A 17911-nucleotide genomic window follows, 5' to 3' on the forward strand; every position below is an offset into this window, starting at 1 on the left:
GCTCCACAGCGGGAGAGGCCACAGCGGTGAGGGGCCCGCGTGCCAAAAAAAAAAAAAAAAAAAAATGTGGGGTGGAAGGCACCGCCCCCACTGGGGGTGGGTGGGCAGAAGTGGTAACAGCTCCTCTGGACCTGCAGGACTGCCCCATTCCACCGCTTCCGTGTGCAGAACTGGCCGCTGGGAGGTGCCCAGGAGAGAAGGGATGAGACCCAATCCCTGCTCACCCAAGTCCAGGGGACCAGGAGGGCGAGAAGCCCCCTGATGTTAACTTACCCTGAGTGTGCAGGTGGCTGGTAGACCTGCCTGCGGGTCCGTAGGGCAGGCTAGTGTGGGTGCCCACACACGGTCCTCTTGAAGGTCTTCTGACTCCAGCCCCACCGGCCTGGTGGGGGGTGGGTGGCTCCAAAAGGCTGGTCAAACTGGGAGTACCATCTAAAGCACTCTGCCCTTGGCACCTGGGCAGGCGCTGGGCCACCCGAAGGCCTCGAGGACTGATCAGACCCCAGTTCTCTTCCCTCTTGAGTCTCGGACGCAGGACTGAAACCCCTCCTCCAGGTGACTGGCGAGTTTGGGGTGGGGCCCCGACAAGGAGATTGTGTCCCCCCAGCTAAGATGGCACATAGGAAAAACTGAAGAGATGCCTCAGTGGAGGTGCTCTGAATCAGTGAACATGTGTCCTCCCACTCAGCCGTCCTTCCCACCCAGCCCCCCACCCGGGGAGGAGGGCAGGCAGGATCACATGGGTGACAGATTGGGATACTGAGCCCAGAAGGATCAAACGCTACTCGGGGACACCATCGAGGTCAAGTGCATTGTGAGTCAGGCCTCAACTTTGCCACAGGGAGACTGATCAGGGGAGAGAGGTGGGTGGGATTCCAGGCCAAAAAGCCCCTTCTCCCTAAGGGTCTGACTTCTTACGCGATGATGACAGCAACATCTTGGTGGCCCCTCTGGTTCCATGGCTTCGAGATCCCCCTGATGCTAGCTCTTTGAGCACCCTCGCTGGTCTGCAGGCATCCCCTCTGGGCCTAAGTCTCTGGACAGGCCTGGGAGAGGTGGAATGGGGACAGGCAGGCCAGGTCCTGTTACTGCCCAGCACTCACCTATACAATCTTCCTCCAGGGCCCCAACAGGCCTTAAGGCAGCACTGTCCAGCACAACTTTCTACAATGATGGGATATCTGCTCTGTCGAGGATGGCTACCACTAGCCAGACACTATCCTCCAAACACACACGGAGACCTTGAAATGCGGCTAGTGCAACTGAGACACTGAACTTCTATTTTAATTTAAATCTAAATAGCTACAATAATCTGACAGCACAGCCTTAAGGTTCTTGAGCACCGCCATGTACCATATGGCACGTAACACAGACCACTGGTCTCACAGGGGAGTGGGTCGGGTGTATGGAAGTCATTCCATCATTCCATCATTCCCCGGGACCAGAGGTTCCCGAATGGACGAATAACACTGAGTTCCAGACGCCACGCTTCCCAGCTTCCCTGACCCAGGTGTCCCAGCAGTCGCTGCCCCAGGAACCTGGCCCGCAGCATCGCTGAGGGATCGGGCATCCTGACTCCCGGGGTCTCCCAGACGCGAGCCGGGTAGGAAGCGCAAAGGGGTGGGGAGACCGCAGGGCCACTCCTCCGCCCGGCGCGCCCCGGACCCCGAGCACACAGCGTCCCGCCCCTCACCCCCGGCTCCCGCTTTCCCCACCCCCCAGCACAGTGCCCCGGCCACCTGCACACGGCAGCCGCAGCCCCATGCACCGCACCCGGCTCTCGGCCTCAGCCCTGGCACAGCGCCCCCGGCCCCAACACAGCGCCCCCGGCTCCGCTGTCCCCCCGCCCCGCACAGCGCCCCGGGCTCGCGGTCCTAGCCCCTCTCTCGGCTACTCGGTCTCCCGGTTCACAGCGCCCCCGCTCACTGCGCCCCCGGCTCCCCGGTCTCCCCGCGCACAGCGCCCCCGGCGGCGGCCGAGCGGAGCCCGAGCGGGGCGGCGCACGGCGCGGGGCCGGGCCGGGCGGCTCCCGGCGCGACTTCCTGTTGTGCCCTCGCCCCGCCGCCGCCGCCGCCGTCGCCGCCGCTGCCGCCGTCGCCGCCGCTGCCGCCGCCGCCGCCGCCGCCCCTCACCCGCTCCCCGCGGCCCGGCGTGGCCGCCGCCCATGGATTTCACCTAGAGCGGCGGCCATGGCGGCGCAGTGCTGCTGCCGCAAAGCGCCCGGCGCCGAGGCCGCGCCCGCGCGTCCGCCGCCCGAGCCGCCGCCCGCCCTGGACGTGGCCTCGGCCTCCAGCGCGCAGCTCTTCCGCCTCCGCCACCTGCAGCTGGGCCTGGAGCTGCGGCCCGAGGCGCGCGAGCTGGCCGGCTGCCTGGTGCTCGAGCTGTGCGCGCGGCGCCCCGCGCCCCGCGCGCTCGTGCTCGACGCGCACCCGGCCCTGCGCCTGCATTCGGCCGCCTTCCGCCGCGCTCCCGCCGCCGCCGGCGAGCCACCCTGCGCCTTCGCCTTCGCTGCACCCGGGCCGAGTCCCGCGCCGCCGCCCCCGCTGCCCGCCTTCCCCGAGGCGCCCGGCGCGGAGCCCGCATGCTGCCCGCTGGCCTTCAGAGTGGACCCTTTCACGGACTACGGCTCCTCGCTCACCGTCACGCTGCCGCCTGAACTGCAGGCGCACCAGCCCTTCCAGGTCATCCTGCGCTACACCTCGACCGACGCCCCCGCCGTGAGTCCCCCCCCCCCGCCGGGTGGGCGCTGGGGCGGTGGGCTGGTCGCCGGGTCGTTTCCAGGCGGTGTGTCCCCGCGCTGCCGCCAGGCTAGGGGGGCGTTAATGTGGGCTCTGCGCCTGAGGCACCTGCGGAGAGATGGGGCCGGCCTGGCACTTCCCCACCTGGCTCCGGAGTCCTGGCCAGGTGCCTGCAGTGCTTCCCCGCTGGTGCCCGGGGAGCCCTTAGGAACCTTGGACCGAGCGAGAGCCTGGGTGCTGGCCCTGGACCGTGGGGACAGGGGACAGCACGCCACCACGGGAAGCCTCTCCTTTCAGGTGTGCAGGGGCTGTCCCTGCCTGGGGACAGGGACAGCTTCTGGTGAGCACACGCCAAGCCATACATCTGAGGGAGCCTGGCACTGAGAAGCAGGCCAGGCAGTGTCAGATGTGGAAGGGCCTCCGTGTGACCTGGCCTTCAGAGGACTGTTCCCTGGAAGTGGCAAGAGGGACGGACCTGCCGGAGTGGGAGGCGGAGAGGCCCGGGTTGGCTCTAATGCTTCAGGCCCCGTGGGGACTGGCGGGTGCGGCGGCAGGGTTGCCCTGTGTCCCCAGCACAGACACACGTAGGCTCCGCAGGGCTTTGGACGTGGAGCATCTGCCGCCCCAGGGGCTCAGCAGGAAGGCTGCGTGGCCCAGGCTGGGTGCTGGTGCTGCAGCACCCCTCCGCCATAGGAGGGCTTTCAGGATGGAGCAGGGCCTTCCGTTCTGGAAGCATGGGGGTTCCTGGGTCTCCGCATGGACAGCACACTTGTGACACTGCTCTCCCTCCAAACACACACACACAGCATACACGTAGCTCTGGGAGGCCCCGGAAGTTTCCATGTGTCAGCGCCCACGGCATGTAAATGGATACGGTGATGCACAGGTGGCGCAGAGGCACCAGGTCAGGAGCCATCAAGGTGACATCTGGACAGGAAGAGACTAGAGCAGACACACACCTATGGGCTTCCTGTATGATTCCCAGGAGCCCTCAGCTGCCACCTCACCTCCTTTGTGCGCTTCCGTGGGTGTGCTGGCCTGGCCCCTGGCCTGCTGGGTTGGCACCTGCTGGGGTAGCCTGGATCTCAGACAGCGGCACGTATGCCTCCCACCACAGCCGCGAGAACAAAGGGGTATGATCCTCCCGGACCTTGATCTGTGAACTTGGAGCTCATGTGTCTGGTCCACCCAAGACTGGCAGAGTGGTGGGACTAGGGCCCATAACAGGCCACCCTTGCTGGCCTGACCGTATCCCCAGCAGCCTGACCACGGGGGCCTGTCTCCAGCATGAGCCAAGGGCTACCTGCAGAAGCACTGCGGGGGGAGTCTCATTAAATGCAGATTCCTGGGTCCCAGCCCCAGGAAGCTCTGTGGCAGGGCCCAGGAGTCTGCATTTTTGAACAGGCTCCCCAGACAGGCCTTTTAAACATCTGGGGCAGCCCTAGGGGTCAGCAGAAAAGGAAGATCCCACTGCACACTCCTCACCGTGAGAGGACAGAGACATAGCGGCCCAAAGGAAGTTTTGAAGACGTCCGTGAACGTTGACAGGGGTCTGGCTGGGTCTGCAGGAACTGGATAGGCAGCCCTGCTGAGCCCGGGCATCTGCTAAGATCTGGGGTCTGCAGGAGAGGCAGCCCCCTCCTGGGTCTGGGGTCTGGGGTTTGTGGGGTAGGGAGCCCCACTGGGTCTGGGGTCCTCCACCTCTGTGGTCTCAGCATGGACAACTCCCAGTGGCAAGCAACTGTGGATACCATCAGCTGTGGTTTGCTCAGACCTGTCACTTGCAGGGGGCTAGGATCCTTCCATAATGGCCCTGGGAGAACCTGCGTGCGCTCGGTCACTGAAGTGGGGACACGGAACAGTCCAGTTGGCTTCAATGATCGTGTCGTCCCGGCAGAGGGGGCGTGAGAACAGATTTGGGGCCCCACAGAATGACTGCGGTTGGGTTGGGGGAGCTCCCCCAGGCTCCGTGCTGACCTTCCTGGAGACCCTGGAATGTTTGGCCGGAGTTGAGAGGGGGTGTCTTGAAATGGCCCTAGGGAGGCTGGGGGCAGTGGTGGGCACGAGGGTGCGAGGGAGGGCTCCCTAGTGGGGGTGGGGCCTGGCCTTGGCATCTGGGGGGAGGTTGGCTGAGAGGGCGACAGTGTCCGGCAGGCGTGGAAGCAGGTAGGCGGCACGGCACCGAAGAGCACCCCCATCCTCGGCCCCCCGTGGCCTCCCCGGGCCACCGGCACTGTGCGGTGGAGGCATCTTCCAGGCAGGGGCCGTTTCCTTGCGCAGAAGCCCTGAAGGGCATCCTTCCCACTCCTGCCCTGAGCCCACGCCCACCCCCGATGGCTGCCCTTCCCGAGGACACCGTGTGTGGTGTCAGGTCCTGTGCGGAGGTCCCCGTCCATCCTGCAGATGAGCGAGGCACCCACCAGTGCCGCCCCGCCCGGGAGGTGGGTGGCTGGGCGCTGGTGGCCGCTGCGGGGTCTGTCCACAGTGCTCCGGCCGTGGCCCCAGCAGCCCTCCCCCCGGGCTGCTCCTGTCCCGCGCGTCCTCTCTGAGAGCCCAGCCTGAGCTCCCTGCCCCCGGGCCCTGGCCGGGAGCCCTTCTCCCCGTGGGGGATCCCTCCCTGTGAGGCTGCCCCATTTCCAGGGGTGGCCCTGGGCTCAGGCGCACGTGGGGGTCACCAGGAAGCACTGCTCTCCCCACATGTCCACATTCCCGGCTCCCCTTCCCTGCTGAGACCGGGTTCGCGCCTGCCTGTGAGAATTGGACTCAGGTGCTCTGACCATCTCAGTTTCTCTCTGGCAGCTGGTGTGAGGGGCACAGGCTGGGGGACTCCCTGAGTGCCTGGCCTCCCACCTGGAGAGAGGCCTGGCCCTGGTGGCGAAGCACAGGCCACACTCTGTGTCAGCCGCCCTGCCTGCCCAGGGCGGGCAAGCGATGGTGCCCAGGAGCTGCTGTTGGCCCTGGACGAGCCCAGTCGGGCCGTCCCCTCCTGGGCCCTTCCTCATGCCCTCCCTCTCCAGCCCCTGCCCCAGCAGCCCTGGGCCTGGAAGCCTGAGCAGGACAGGGGGGTTGGGGCCCACTTCCCAAGGCCTTGCCCTCTCCAGAAACTCTGCCTAGCTTTCAGGAATCAAGGCTGGGCTGGCAGGGAGGGGTGTTCTGGCGTCCCCACGTGCTGCTCTCTGTGGGGCAGGGCCCCCAGGCTCCCCCCATTCCCTGTGTGCCTCAGGTGCCCCCGCCTCACTGGTACAGTGAGGGCCGTCAGCCAGCAGCCCTGGTCTCCAGGAGGCCTCAGCCCACGTGATGGGGAGGGCGTCAAGGGCCAGAGCCCAGGGGCCGTCGGCTGATACCCTGCCCACCGCCCGCTGCAGATCTGGTGGCTGGACCCAGAGCTGACCTACGGCAGTGCCAAGCCCTTCGTCTTCACCCAGGGCCACTCCGTCTGCAACCGTTCCTTCTTCCCGTGCTTCGACACGCCCGCCGTCAAGTGCACCTACTCGGCCGTCGTCAAGGTCAGCGCCCACCAGCAGGCCCCGCTCCGCACTCTTACCTGCCTGAGCCTGGCCCCGGCTGCCACCGGGACCACTGCTCTAGGAGGAGCCCACCCTCCTTACTGTGCAGGAGGGGGCAGCCTGATAGGGTCGGGGTCCTGGACCCAGGATGAGCCAATAGGACCCTGACGAGGGGAGGGCACAGACGGAGTCGCTGGGTCCCAGGGCTCCTGGCCTGAGCGTGACAGCACCCCTACGCCCACCCGACTCCCGACTGGGGCAAGAGGTGTGCAGACCAGGAGCATGGGCTTCCCCGAATAGTGTGGGGGGACCCCTGATGGGGCTGAGAGGGTCCCCGACAGTGACGTGGCTACCTGATCCAGGTGGCAGGGCTTCCCGTCGGGGACGTGGCGTTCCCTACCATGGATGTGGGGCTTCTGACCGGGCTATGGAGTTCCCAGTGGGGACACGGGGCGCCCTGACGGGGCGTGGGGCTCCCCATCGAGGACACGGGGTGCCCTGATGGGTGGGGCCTCCTCGAACACAGGCCCCGTCGGGGGTGCAGGTGCTGATGAGTGCCACACAGAGCACCTACGTGGAGGAGGAGGGCGTCTACCGCTTCCACATGGAGCACCCCGTGCCCGCCTACCTCGTGGCCCTCGTGGCCGGGGACCTCCAGCCGGCAGACATCGGGCCCAGGTAGGGCCGCCTCTTGCTTCCTGCAGCTGCTGCTGCCCGGAGTCCAGGCCTCGGGGAGATCCTACTGTGGGCTGGGTGTGCGGCCCGCGTCTGCAGCCACCCGCCGGAGGACCCCACGTGCCATGTCGCCACTCCCCGGGGCCGCCCCTGTCAGTGAGAGAGGAGCTCGCTCTCTCCCGTGCACCCCCAGACCCGGAGGCTGGCCTTCCGGCCTCCCCAGCGCCCTGCGCAAGCTGGTCCTCCTGCCGGGCCGGGCCGCCGCTGGACGTGGCCTCACACCTGTGCGGCTCCCTCGACTCAGAGACAGGAGGAGCCAGCGGCCCCTCGCGTGTGGCCCGGCCCCCGCTGCGGGAAGGGCCTGCGTGGTGGCAGTGAGTGAGGCAGGGCGGCGGGCAGCAGCTGGGCGGTGGACCAGGCCAGACTAGGTGCAGGTGGTGTTCGAGCCCAGAAGCAGAGGGAAGGCCTAGTGGGGTGAGAGGGATGGGGACTGGCCAGCCCCCACCCACCCTCGCCCCTGTGACAGGAGCCGCGTGTGGGCTGAGCCATGCCTCCTGCCCACGGCCACCAGCAAGCTGTCCGGCGCGGTGGAGCAGTGGCTGAGCGCGGCCGAGCGCCTCTATGGGCCCTACCTGTGGGGCAGGTACGTCCTGGGGCCCCTGGGAGCCTGGCTGACTGTAGGAGGGCTCAGAGGGCAAGTCCCCACCCTACCGGGAAGCAACGGGAGCCCATGGTGGGGGCCCTTGTCTGACCTCCTGGGAAGGAAGTGATGCTCACTGCCTGGGCCCCGGCCCTCTCACGGTCACCCCCGACCATGGGCAGGTATGACATCGTCTTCCTGCCCCCCTCCTTCCCCATTGTGGCCATGGAGAACCCCTGCCTCACCTTCATCATCTCCTCCATCCTGGAGAGTGATGAGTTCCTGATCATCGACGTCATCCACGAGGTGGCCCACAGCTGGTTCGGCAATGCCGTCACCAACGCCACATGGGAGGAGATGTGGCTGAGCGAGGGCCTGGCCACCTACGCGCAGCGCCGCATCACCACCGAGACCTACGGTACCACCCGGGCTGGGGCGGGGGCGGCGGGGTCACCGCCGGGGCCTTGTGCAGGCTGGGCTACCGGGGCCATCCGGGCACTGTGTGAGGGGCTGGGAGCCCAGCCTGGCCCCCGGGGTGCGGTCCCCCTGCCGTGCATGTGTCCAGCCGGGTGGCCAGGGGCCACCTCCACAAGGCTCAGGGCAGGGAGCCGCAAGGGCAGCAGCTTCGCACCTGCCCCGTCCAGGTGCTGCCTTCACCTGTCTGGAGACAGCCTTCCGCCTGGACGCCCTGCACAGACAGATGAAGCTCCTCGGCGAGGACAGCCCAGTTAGCAAACTGCAGGTCAAGCTGGAGCCAGGTACCCACTCCCACCGGCCCTGCCCCGGGCCCTGGACACGTCATCCTGCAGGGCCTCCTTGCCCAGCCCAGGCTAACTCTGGCCGGGCGTCCCTGTCCCCACCGTGGCATCCCCGCAGGGGCCAGGTCAGGGGCCCCTCAGCCTGCCACTGCCTCTCACGGGCTCTGAGCACCCGTCACCGTGGTGTGTGGCCCGAGGTCTCCACCGAGGCCCCCCGGGTCAGGCGGGCCCCGTCTCCACACTCTTAAGACATCTAGATGTGAGGGACGGCGGCCCTCAGCGCTTCCCGTTCCACACAGCACCTGACCGCCATCCTGCCCCCGTCCCTCGGGACATGGGAGGGTCAGGGCACCGCCCACAGCCGCGGGTGCTCCCCTTGCAGGGGTGAACCCGAGCCACCTGATGAACCTGTTCACTTACGAGAAGGGCTACTGCTTCGTGTACTACCTGTCCCAGCTCTGCGGGGACCCCCAGCGCTTTGACCGCTTTCTCCGAGTGAGCAGCCGCCTCCCCGAGACAGGCCCCGAACGCCCCCGCTTCTCTGCCCCGACTCCCAGGGCTGCCCTTCTCTCCTGGTGGTGAGGATGGAGTGGCGGGGGCCTGTGGGCGGAGCTGGGACGTGGCCTTCTCTCCGGGCAGTGCCTGGGGTGCTTCCTCCTCTCCGTCCCTCCCTCCCTCCCTCCCTCCCTCCCGGTTTTGACCACTTGGCAGGGCCCATGTGGCAGCAGTGGGTGCCTCCGCACCGCCCTGGGCCCTGCACACCGCTCTGTACAGATGCCTCGGGGCGGTGGCCCTTTCCGGCTGTGCAGGCCCCAGCTGTGGCGCGGGTGGTGGGATGGGGATGGTGTGCCCAGCCCCCAGGCCTGCCGAGCCCTGCCCCTTCCCCAGCAGGCCTACGTGGAGAAGTACAAGTTCACCAGCGTGGTAGCCCAGGATCTGCTGGACTCCTTCCTGACCTTCTTCCCGGAGCTGAAGGAGCAGAGCGTGGACTGCCGGGCAGGTGAGGCCCACCGCCTGCCGCGGGTCCGCAACTGGCTAGCCCCTCGGCCTGCCAGGGAGGCGGCGGGTGTGTGGGCTCCACCGCACAGGATGACCCCTCTGCCTGGAAGAAATTCCCTCGGGTTCATCCATCCTTCCTGCAGCCACGCTCGCTGGACAGTGTGGGCCTCGGGCTGGACACCGTAGGAGCAGAGAGGAGGGTGTGCTTCCCAGCGTGGAGGCGGTACTTAGGCCAGGCAGACCTGATTAAGCAGTCCCAGAAAAAGGTCCCCGGAAACTGTGCAAAGGGCCTGGGGCAGGATCTGCGACACGGAGAGAGGTTTGCCTGAGAGCTAGCTGAAGGCAGCTGGCCTGCTTGTGAGGCTCGTGGGGCTGTCCCTGGTCCAAGGGCTTGGGGGCCAAAGAAGAGACTGGAGGGTCTGACGTCTGGGAGAAGCCAGGGCTTGCTATAGGGCAGTGAGGTGTGGCTGGGAGGCGTGGGCAGGGGGACCCTGTGTTTGGGAAGGTTTGGTAGGTGCTCCAAGGGCTTTTGAGAGCGGGCGATGGGCAGAACCTGCCCCCACGGCTGCCCAGCTCCTGGGTTTTAAAGCAGGAACGTCCTTTTCCCAGGGTGGTGTCCCCTACCCCCTTGTGGGGCAGAGCCTATCCCGCCACCTCCCTTCCAAGGGTTTACAGTGCCTCGTTGTCTCCTACCCAGGAGAGGCGTGGAGGGGCCGGGGGTCCCTCAATCACCAGCTCGAGCCTCTGTGTGCCCCTTCGCCGAAGCCACCCCAGTGGTTTGGAGGGGCAGGGGCTAGAGGTGACCCCGGCCGTCCCCAGACGGCCCCCGCCCTCGGGGCTCCCAGGCCCGGAACAGTCACACCCAGGCACACCCTCGGGGTCTGGTGTCTCCCGGGCAGGCCTGCTCGGGACCCCAGGGTGGTGTCTTCCCTGCAGGGCTGGAGTTTGAGCGCTGGCTGAATGCCACAGGCCCCCCGCTGGCCGAGCCAGACCTGTCTCAGGGATCCAGCCTGACCCGGCCCGTGGAGGCCCTCTTCCAGCTGTGGACCGCGGAGCCCCTGGACCAGGCGGCCGCGTCCGCCAGCACCATCGACATCTCCAAGTGGAGGACCTTCCAGACAGCGCTCTTCCTGGACCGGCTCCTGGATGGGTCCCCACTGCCCCAGGGTGAGTCCTGCAGCCACCGGGGTGGGGGGGGAGGGGAGGGGCCGGCTGGCCTGACCTTCCCGTGGCTGGCAGAGGTGGTGATGAGCCTGTCCAAGTGCTACTCCTCCCTGCTGGACTCGATGAACGCCGAGATCCGCATCCGCTGGCTGCAGATCGTCGTCCGAAACGACTACTACCCCGACCTCCACAGGGTCCGGCGCTTCCTCGAGAGCCAGGTGCAGCCACCAGCGCGGGCCCGCCCCACCCCTCCCCCCTCCCCCCACCCTCCCCCACCCTCCCCCCACCCCTCCCCCACCCTCCCCCCACCCTTCCCCCACCCCTCCCCCCCACCCCTCCCCTCCCCCCCATCCCCACCCACTCAGACTGGACATCCCAGAGAATGGGGTGGGGAAGATGTGGCGTTGGGGCTGGCAGTGGGGGGAAGAGCACAGACCCCACCGGGACTTGGGGCGGCAGTGCCCGAGGGCCAGGCTGGGAGCAGAGTCCGGGGTGGGGGTCTGGGCCCACTGGGCCCTGGGCATGGACAGCCGGCGCATCTGAGCTCCTCAGAGGCCCTAGGACCCCAGGCCTGCCGGGGCCCGGCCTCCCCACTCCCCAGACCTGTCCCCCGGCAGTGCCCCCCTAGCCCGAGCTCCCTGGAGACGGGGCCTCTACAGAGGCCTGCAGTGGTGGAGGCAAGGACAGTGGGGCCCCCGCTGCGGCAGTGTGAGTGCAGCCCTGGGGCCCGCGGGCGGGAGGGGCCGGGGAGCGGCCAGTGTGACAAGCGGCCGCCCGCAGATGTCCCGCATGTACACCATCCCGCTGTACGAGGACCTCTGCACCGGCGCCCTCAAGTCCTTCGCCCTGGAGGTCTTCTACCAGACGCAGGGCCGGCTGCACCCCAACTTGCGCCGGACCATCCAGCAGATCCTGTCCCAGGGCCTGGGCCCCGGCACAGAGCCCAGCGTGGAGCAAGGCGGGGCCGGAGCGGACTCGGAGGCGGACACAGACGCACCAGCCCTGCTGCTCGGGGACGAGGCCCCCGGCAGCGCCATCTCTCTCAGGGATGTCAACGTGTCTGCCTAGCCCTGACTGCTCGACACCACGATTGTGCCTTCCGGGCCTCGGCCCACCGTGACCGTGCCCCAGCCTGGCCCGCGCACCCCTCTTGCAGGCTCTCTGGGGGCACCCCCGGGGCCGGCGAAGGCCCGGGGACCTGGTCCCCGCAGCCCTCTTGCACTGCAGGCCTGGAGCGGCCAGCACACGCCACACCCTCCTGTCTCAACACTGACTGCCAGGCGCTGCCCCTGGGTCGATGGCGACCGCCACACCGTGCCTTACATCTGCCGGGGGCCCGGGCCATGCTGTCCCCCCAGCGTGCTTCCTGCCCGCGGACCCCGCACCCCACCCCCGGGGATGGCAGCCTCGGTTGGCCTCCGGCAGAGGACGCAGACATGCCCTCCGCGTGGGGGGCAAGGGACACCGAGTAAAGGGTGGATGTCCCTGGGGAGGGGCCCCCCGGAAAGCCTTAGCTCCTCAGGGAACACGGGATCCCAGGCCCCAGGGGGAGTGGGACAGGACAGTCTGTCTTGAGGCTGCCTGGGGCCAGTGCAGCAATAACACACAGGGAGGGGCAGGCGGCGCTGGTGCTCCTTCTAGGCCCACCCTGCCGGAAGAGGCCTGGGGAGCCCGGTGCCTAGAGCCGGGCCCCCCGGGGGACCACTGTGCAGGGTTGCCGTGACTGTCCCATTAAACCTCCACTCTGCAAACTACCTCCCGGCCTGTTCGTCCAGCTCCTTCACGCCTGCCCAGCTGCCGGGGGGCGGGGTCCTGAGCTGGTCACCGCCAGACACGCAGGCCAGAGGCCGGAGGGGCTCGGTAGTGCTGAGGCTCTTCTCTGCCCCCCAGCCCCTCCTGACCATCCCGGCTCTGCCCTCGGAAGCCCCCGATCCTGCCCAGCAGCCCTGGGGGTCTGAGCGCCAGCGGCACCTTCCACCCTCCCAGCCCCTCCCCCCCACCCCGGACCCCCAAACACCAAAGCAAGGAGGCCACTTGTCACCACCCTTGCTGCGGGCCTTTCTCAGCAGTGGTCCCCCATCCCAAACTGGAGTAAAGGAAGAGGTGAGTGTGACTTTGGGGGATGGAGAAGGAAGGGTGTCTGCAAGCACAGGTGCAGTTGAGGCTGCAGGTACTGGTGGGGCTCGGAAGACGGAGTGAGGTCGGGGACTCCACTTGGGGCGTTGCCACGAAGGATGGCTAAGCTGTGGACGCTGGGATTGATGCAGCCACTGCGACAAAGGGCAGCGATCGGGCCCTGGTCCTCCTGGTTGCCCGCGGGGTTGGGCTCACGGGGTGGCACGCCTCTGGTGTGGGTCTCCCACCAGCATTACGCGCTCTGACCCTGCAGTGACACGTCACCTGACCAACTGGCCGGACCCAGTCACAGAGCCCGCCCCCCCCACCCAAGGGGCCAGGGCGAGGGAGGACCGCAAATGGTGGGCCAGCAGCCCTGGCCCTGCCACATCTGGCCCCCAGGTCACCAGATGTCCCACGGATTCTCCTTCCTGCACTCAAGATGCAATCCCTCCACCTCACCCCCTTGCCCCAGCCAGGAGGTGACTTGGGCCCCATCCAGTTACGGTCCAGGGTCTCAGGGGGCTGTCCCAGCACCAGGGCCCGGTGGGGCTCCACTCGGCCCAGCCACTCGTGAGCTGGAAGGCCAGTCACCCGCCCGCGGGGAACAGGGACAGGGCGGCAGCAACAACACCCCTGCGGAGGGAGAACCACGGGGGGCCAGCAGCCCCCGCCCCACAGCAGTGTTAGAGGCCTGCCAGGGGCCCCATCCTGGGCCAGGCTGCCCAGTCCTGGGTTCTCCGTGGCCTTTGGCTCTGCCCTGGGAAGGGTCCGCCCTTCTCCTGTCTAACTGGTCACGCCTGATCGTGGCATTGGCCAAGCCCTCTTTGGGGGCTGAACTGCTTCCTCGGCCTCTGCTCCACCAAGGCCGTTTTCAAGTCTCTAGTCACAAACTTTTTAGTCCCAGCCTCCTGGTTTCTTCGGCAGTGCAACTCTCAACAGCGCTGTGGTCCCCCAAGGTCCTGCCGTGGCCTCTGTGGGCGTGCAGCCACGCCCGAGGCGCCTGCTTCGCTCCCGCCCCCCGGCCTCGCCCGGCTTTGCGAGGCTCAGAAGCAAGCCCTACAGTCTCACCGGAGCGACACCCACAGCTCGGTGCCGTCCTGCCACATGGTCCTGACTGATCTGCCCTCTGGGATGAGCAGGTGGCCCTCAACCCCATGAGTCCCTGCGTTCCTGCCTTTCTCGATTCCTTTTCCTCCCAGCTTGCAAACCCGGCATGTTTTTTCAGGCTATCTCTCCCTCGTGGTATCTTGCCAAACGCAGCCTGTGACCAACACAGGCTGCCAGGGTTTCCCAACCTCTTCCACCAGACCTGTGAGTTATTTTGGACATCGTTTGCCTCATGGGTCGTCACGGTTGAGTTTTACCAAATGTTTTGTGGCTGCATACCACGGCTTCAGGGATGGGCCCATGCCAGCCCCCGGCCTGCATCGTATGTCCTGATACAGCCTCACACCTATTCTGGGGCCGATGTCTGTGCTCTGGCAACAAACAGCTCTAAAATACCAACGTTTTATTTTATTTTATTTATTTTTTTAATTTATTTTTGGCTGTGTTGGGTCTTCGTTGCTGCGCGCAGGCTTTCTCTAGTTGCAACGAGCGGGGCTTACTCTTCGTTGCGGTGCACGGGCTTCTCATTGCGGTGGCATCTCTTGTTGCGGAGCACGGGCTCTAGGTGCGCAGGCTTCAGTAGCTGTGGCTTGTGGGCTCTAGAGCGCAGGCTCAGTAGTTGTGGCGCACGGGCTTACTTGCTCCGTGGCATGTGGGATCTTCCCAGACCAGGGCTTGAACCCATGTCCCCTGTGTTGGCAGGTGGATTCTTAACCACTGCACCGCCAGGGAAGTCCCTAAAATACCAGTGTTTTAAATAACGAAGTTTTATCTCTCACTCGTGCCTTGTGTCCGCTTCAGGCCAGGCGGGGGTGTGGGCTTCCTGTCTCTCGTTCCTCAAGGACCCATGCTGATGGACGAAAGCACCTCGTCAGAGATGGGGCTGTGAAGGGGCTCACACCAGCAGTCAGACGCGCTGGGGCCATGCGCCACGTCTGTCCGCTCCTGCCACGTGCATGGAGGTGGGGGGTTTCGGCCAGTGGCGGTACTGACCACCATAGGGGCTGAGGGCAGTGCTGGGAGACAGAACTTTCGGGACAGAGAGGGGAGCAGTCAGGCAGGAGAATTGGGCCGAGGAGGGTGATGTCCAGGATGGGGATGGGAGTGGCCGTGAGCATCGGATCTGCTGGGGCCAAGGAAGGCGGGGCAGCGAGGAGAGATGGTGTGTGGAGAGCTGACCCGTGAGGGTTTGTGAATAGAGCCCCGCGCTGCCCGGAGCCTCTCTGGAGTCCAGGTACGGGCGTCTCGAGTCCCTCAAGCCGTGTCCTGTGTGGTCCAGACTTGCCCTGGGGGCGCTTCTCTCCCCTCCCCCACTCTTACTGGGACTTACTGGGGGTGAGCCCCCCTCTCTCAGGCCAGGTGCCTTGGGCAGAGCTTCAGATGTAAACATGAGGCGAGTCAAGCACCCACCCAGGAGAGCACCGACCACGTGCACAGCGGCCAACGCTCCCCAGCCCAAGCGGACCCCCAGGGAAGCAGGGCTGACAAAGTAACCAGACACAACTAACGTCTCAGCCACACGATGGCGGGGTGGGGGGGGTTTGAAATAAACCCTAAGACGGGAATAGGCACCTGTGAGATGACCAGGAGTCAAGAAAAAGAACCAGCCAGAGACCTTGGAAGTTTCTTAAAGGGACAACTTTTTAAATAAAAAAAATGCAACCCGAGAAGAATGGTCACAGTGAAGACTGGACTCACGGACTGGAGCATCAAAGAGCCCTCCTCGCGTCAGCAAAGGCCTGACGAAGGGAAAGAACAGAAGAAGCGTGAAGCGGTAGGATTCGCCCAAGACCCGGGGTCGTGGAAAGACTGGGCCGCACGAAGAAGCTCAGACTGATCAAGGCATCCTCGCTCTCAACACATCCGGGACTCCAGCCTCCTCTCCTTAGCCATTGCCCCCCTCTACCCACCATCAGACCTCCCCGGCCAGGCTGGGCCACCTAAGGCCGCCTCCCCCAGGCAGCCTCCCTAACCCACATCCCCTAACACAGGCTGTCCTTTCATCAAGAGGATTCTGACGGCAGCTGTTACGGGTTTTGTTTTGTTTTGTTTTGTTTTTTTCTTCACTTTCTCTCTAAATAATCACCAGATGCTGGGAGGGTGAAGGCCAAGCGCAGGGTGCGCCCTGAACACGGGCTGTGCCGAGGCTCCCACAGGGCTAGCCCAGCATCCGGCAGGGGCTCTAATGGGCACAGGGCAGGGTGCGCCCTGAACACGGGCTGTGCCGAGGCTCCCACAGGGCTATAGCCCAGCATCCGGCAGGGGCTCTCAGCACAGGGCAGGGTGGAGAGCGCTACCGCCCACCCACCCAGGCCCAGATAATCCTTCCTTGTTCAAAAACGCACGAGCAAGCAGAGAGGAATAGAGGACGCGACGCCCGCAGTGCAGAAAATATCCCACTTGGAAATCCGGTCACCTCAGAGCAGTGAAGTCAAGAAGAAATTACCTGTATTGTGTTCAAAATAAAACTTAAGAACACGTGACCACTTTGGAGCAGTAGTTAAGGGGGAAAGTCCTATCAGGAGCGTGTATTATTTTTAACAATGAGGTAAAAAAAAAAAAACCCAAACAATCTAAAACATCACCGCAAAAGAATCCATTCCTCTGTCAGCAAGCAAAGCGACCTAGGCCTGCCTGGTTTCGGAACGCTGGCTCCGTCCCACGTATAGCTGTGGGGTCCTGGGCTGCCCCCTCCTCCCTTTGAAGTTAAGGTTCTTTGTTGTAAAATGGGACGGTGACACCTACCTCTGAGATGCGTGAGGATCGTACAAACTCCACGTCTCAGCGTTGTCAAGTGCATTTGACCCTTCAAGCCCTTAGGGGCGGGACCTTCCTCACTTCTGTTGAACTGATTGCAGGTTGCAGGAAAGACACAGATGGCTTTGTTCCAGCCCTGCCTGGGGAGATTCCTTCAGCTGGAACCTCCAGACAGGGGCAGGGGAGAGACCCACGCTTCCAGGACGCACTCCCGCTCCGCCCCAGCGAAGACCGTCCCACAGGGAAACAGTCCACATTCGTGGCCCTCGCTGACGCCCCTCGGCCCAGGCCCAGCCTTGTTTCTCACGTAATCCTCAGCCCACCCCAGGGTCCCTGCACTGCGGGGGTTGCAGCTGGAGATGGGCCCAGAGAGCAGCTGGGACAGCCGCCCAGCAGGGCCAGGTTTCCAGTGATTCTTGCTCAGGTGACCTCAGGGTGCTCCTGGCTCGGGGGCCCTGGACTACTGCTCTGCGTGCCCCCGCCCCCGGGGGGCGGACACCCGTGCTCCCACCGTCTCTCGGTGCTCAGAGGCCAGAGTCAGCTCTGGGATGTGCGTGGTGGAGGCTGGTCCTGCGCGCCCAGGGCCTTGCTAAGGTAGGGGACCTCCCACCTGTCCCGTCCCCTGAGGAGGAGAGTCCCGGAGAGAAGGGCTTGCTCAGAGGGACAGCTGCCCCACCGCCCGCAGGCCCGGGACACGAGTCAGTCTCGGGCTGCCTGGGGTCGGGCACGTGGCCTTCACCGTTCTGTGGGCCTGAAACTGCCTTGCAGTTCAGACGCATCAATGTAGCTGAGAACGTGTCTCAAGAGCTTCCTCACCTGAGGGGCCCGAGGCCAATCCTTCTTGCAGCTCCACGGGGCCTCCCGATGTCTCACTTGTAACCGTCAAACAGCGCTATGACATGGAGCTGGTGTTCCCGCCTTACAGCGAGGGCCCTGAGGTCAGACTTTAAATAACTGCCCATCCCGGGACCTGCGGTTGTGGAAATGGGTTGTGCACCAGCGGCCCCCAGAACACCTCCTCATTTTCCCACCCCAGGCTGCCTCCGTCGCCTCCTGATACCCACAAGCCACAGGGCTGGGGGGTGGGCCAGGAGGGAGAGGGGACTACTGCTAATTGGCCAAGGGGTCATCTCTGCACCCAGAGGTGGGGAAAGGCACCACAGGGCTTGTGGGGGTAAGTGTGGCCCAGGAGGAGCTGTGCCCGCAGGCCGACAAGAGAGATGCCTTCATGCCGTCTCGGTGTTGGTCACAAACCAACACTGCAGGCCTGGGCTGCTGCCTACCCAGCACCAACTGTCTGCTGGCCCCTTCTCTGGGCGTGGGCCCAGCTCTGGACACGACATGCCCACAGGACACTGCCTGCTCTCCAGAGCTTGCAAGCCTGGGTAAGTGGCACGGCAGAGGCCCCCAGTTAGAGTCCAGATCCTGGACTGGCCCCAGCCCGCTGCT

General features: G+C 65.5%; 1 protein-coding gene and 1 long non-coding RNA gene across 4 annotated transcripts; one reads left to right on the forward strand and one right to left on the reverse strand.

The window, feature by feature from the left end:
• The first annotated feature begins 2057 nt into the window (after positions 1-2057).
• Positions 2058-12234, forward strand: RNPEPL1 (arginyl aminopeptidase like 1). 3 transcript variants are annotated; one of them, XM_079924236.1, is made up of 11 exons: positions 2058-2717; positions 6104-6244; positions 6771-6922; positions 7446-7562; positions 7742-7977; positions 8204-8317; positions 8700-8812; positions 9206-9317; positions 10253-10483; positions 10556-10698; positions 11261-12234. In XM_079924236.1, the coding sequence occupies exons 1-11, from the start codon at positions 2190-2192 to the stop codon at positions 11546-11548; spliced, it is 2175 nt and encodes a 724-aa protein (XP_079780362.1). In that variant the 5' UTR covers positions 2058-2189; the 3' UTR covers positions 11549-12234. The 3 variants fall into 3 exon arrangements, with proteins under 3 accessions (XP_079780362.1, XP_079780363.1, XP_079780364.1); XM_079924237.1 differs by having other exon boundaries at positions 9209-9317; XM_079924238.1 differs by lacking the exon at positions 2058-2717 and adding an exon at positions 4709-5179.
• A 1241-nt stretch (positions 12235-13475) lies between these two features.
• On the reverse strand, positions 13476-17885 carry LOC307187880. Its single transcript, XR_013828713.1, has 3 exons — positions 17279-17885; positions 16451-16553; positions 13476-14555 (listed from the first exon to the last, which is right to left on the reverse strand). It is a non-coding gene; the product is annotated as an uncharacterized lncRNA (long non-coding RNA).
• Positions 17886-17911: the final 26 nt, after the last annotated feature.

The sequence above is a fragment of the Stenella coeruleoalba genome (genome assembly GCF_951394435.1).
Source record: "Stenella coeruleoalba genome assembly, chromosome: 6".
NCBI classification, from domain to species: domain Eukaryota; kingdom Metazoa; phylum Chordata; class Mammalia; order Artiodactyla; family Delphinidae; genus Stenella; species Stenella coeruleoalba.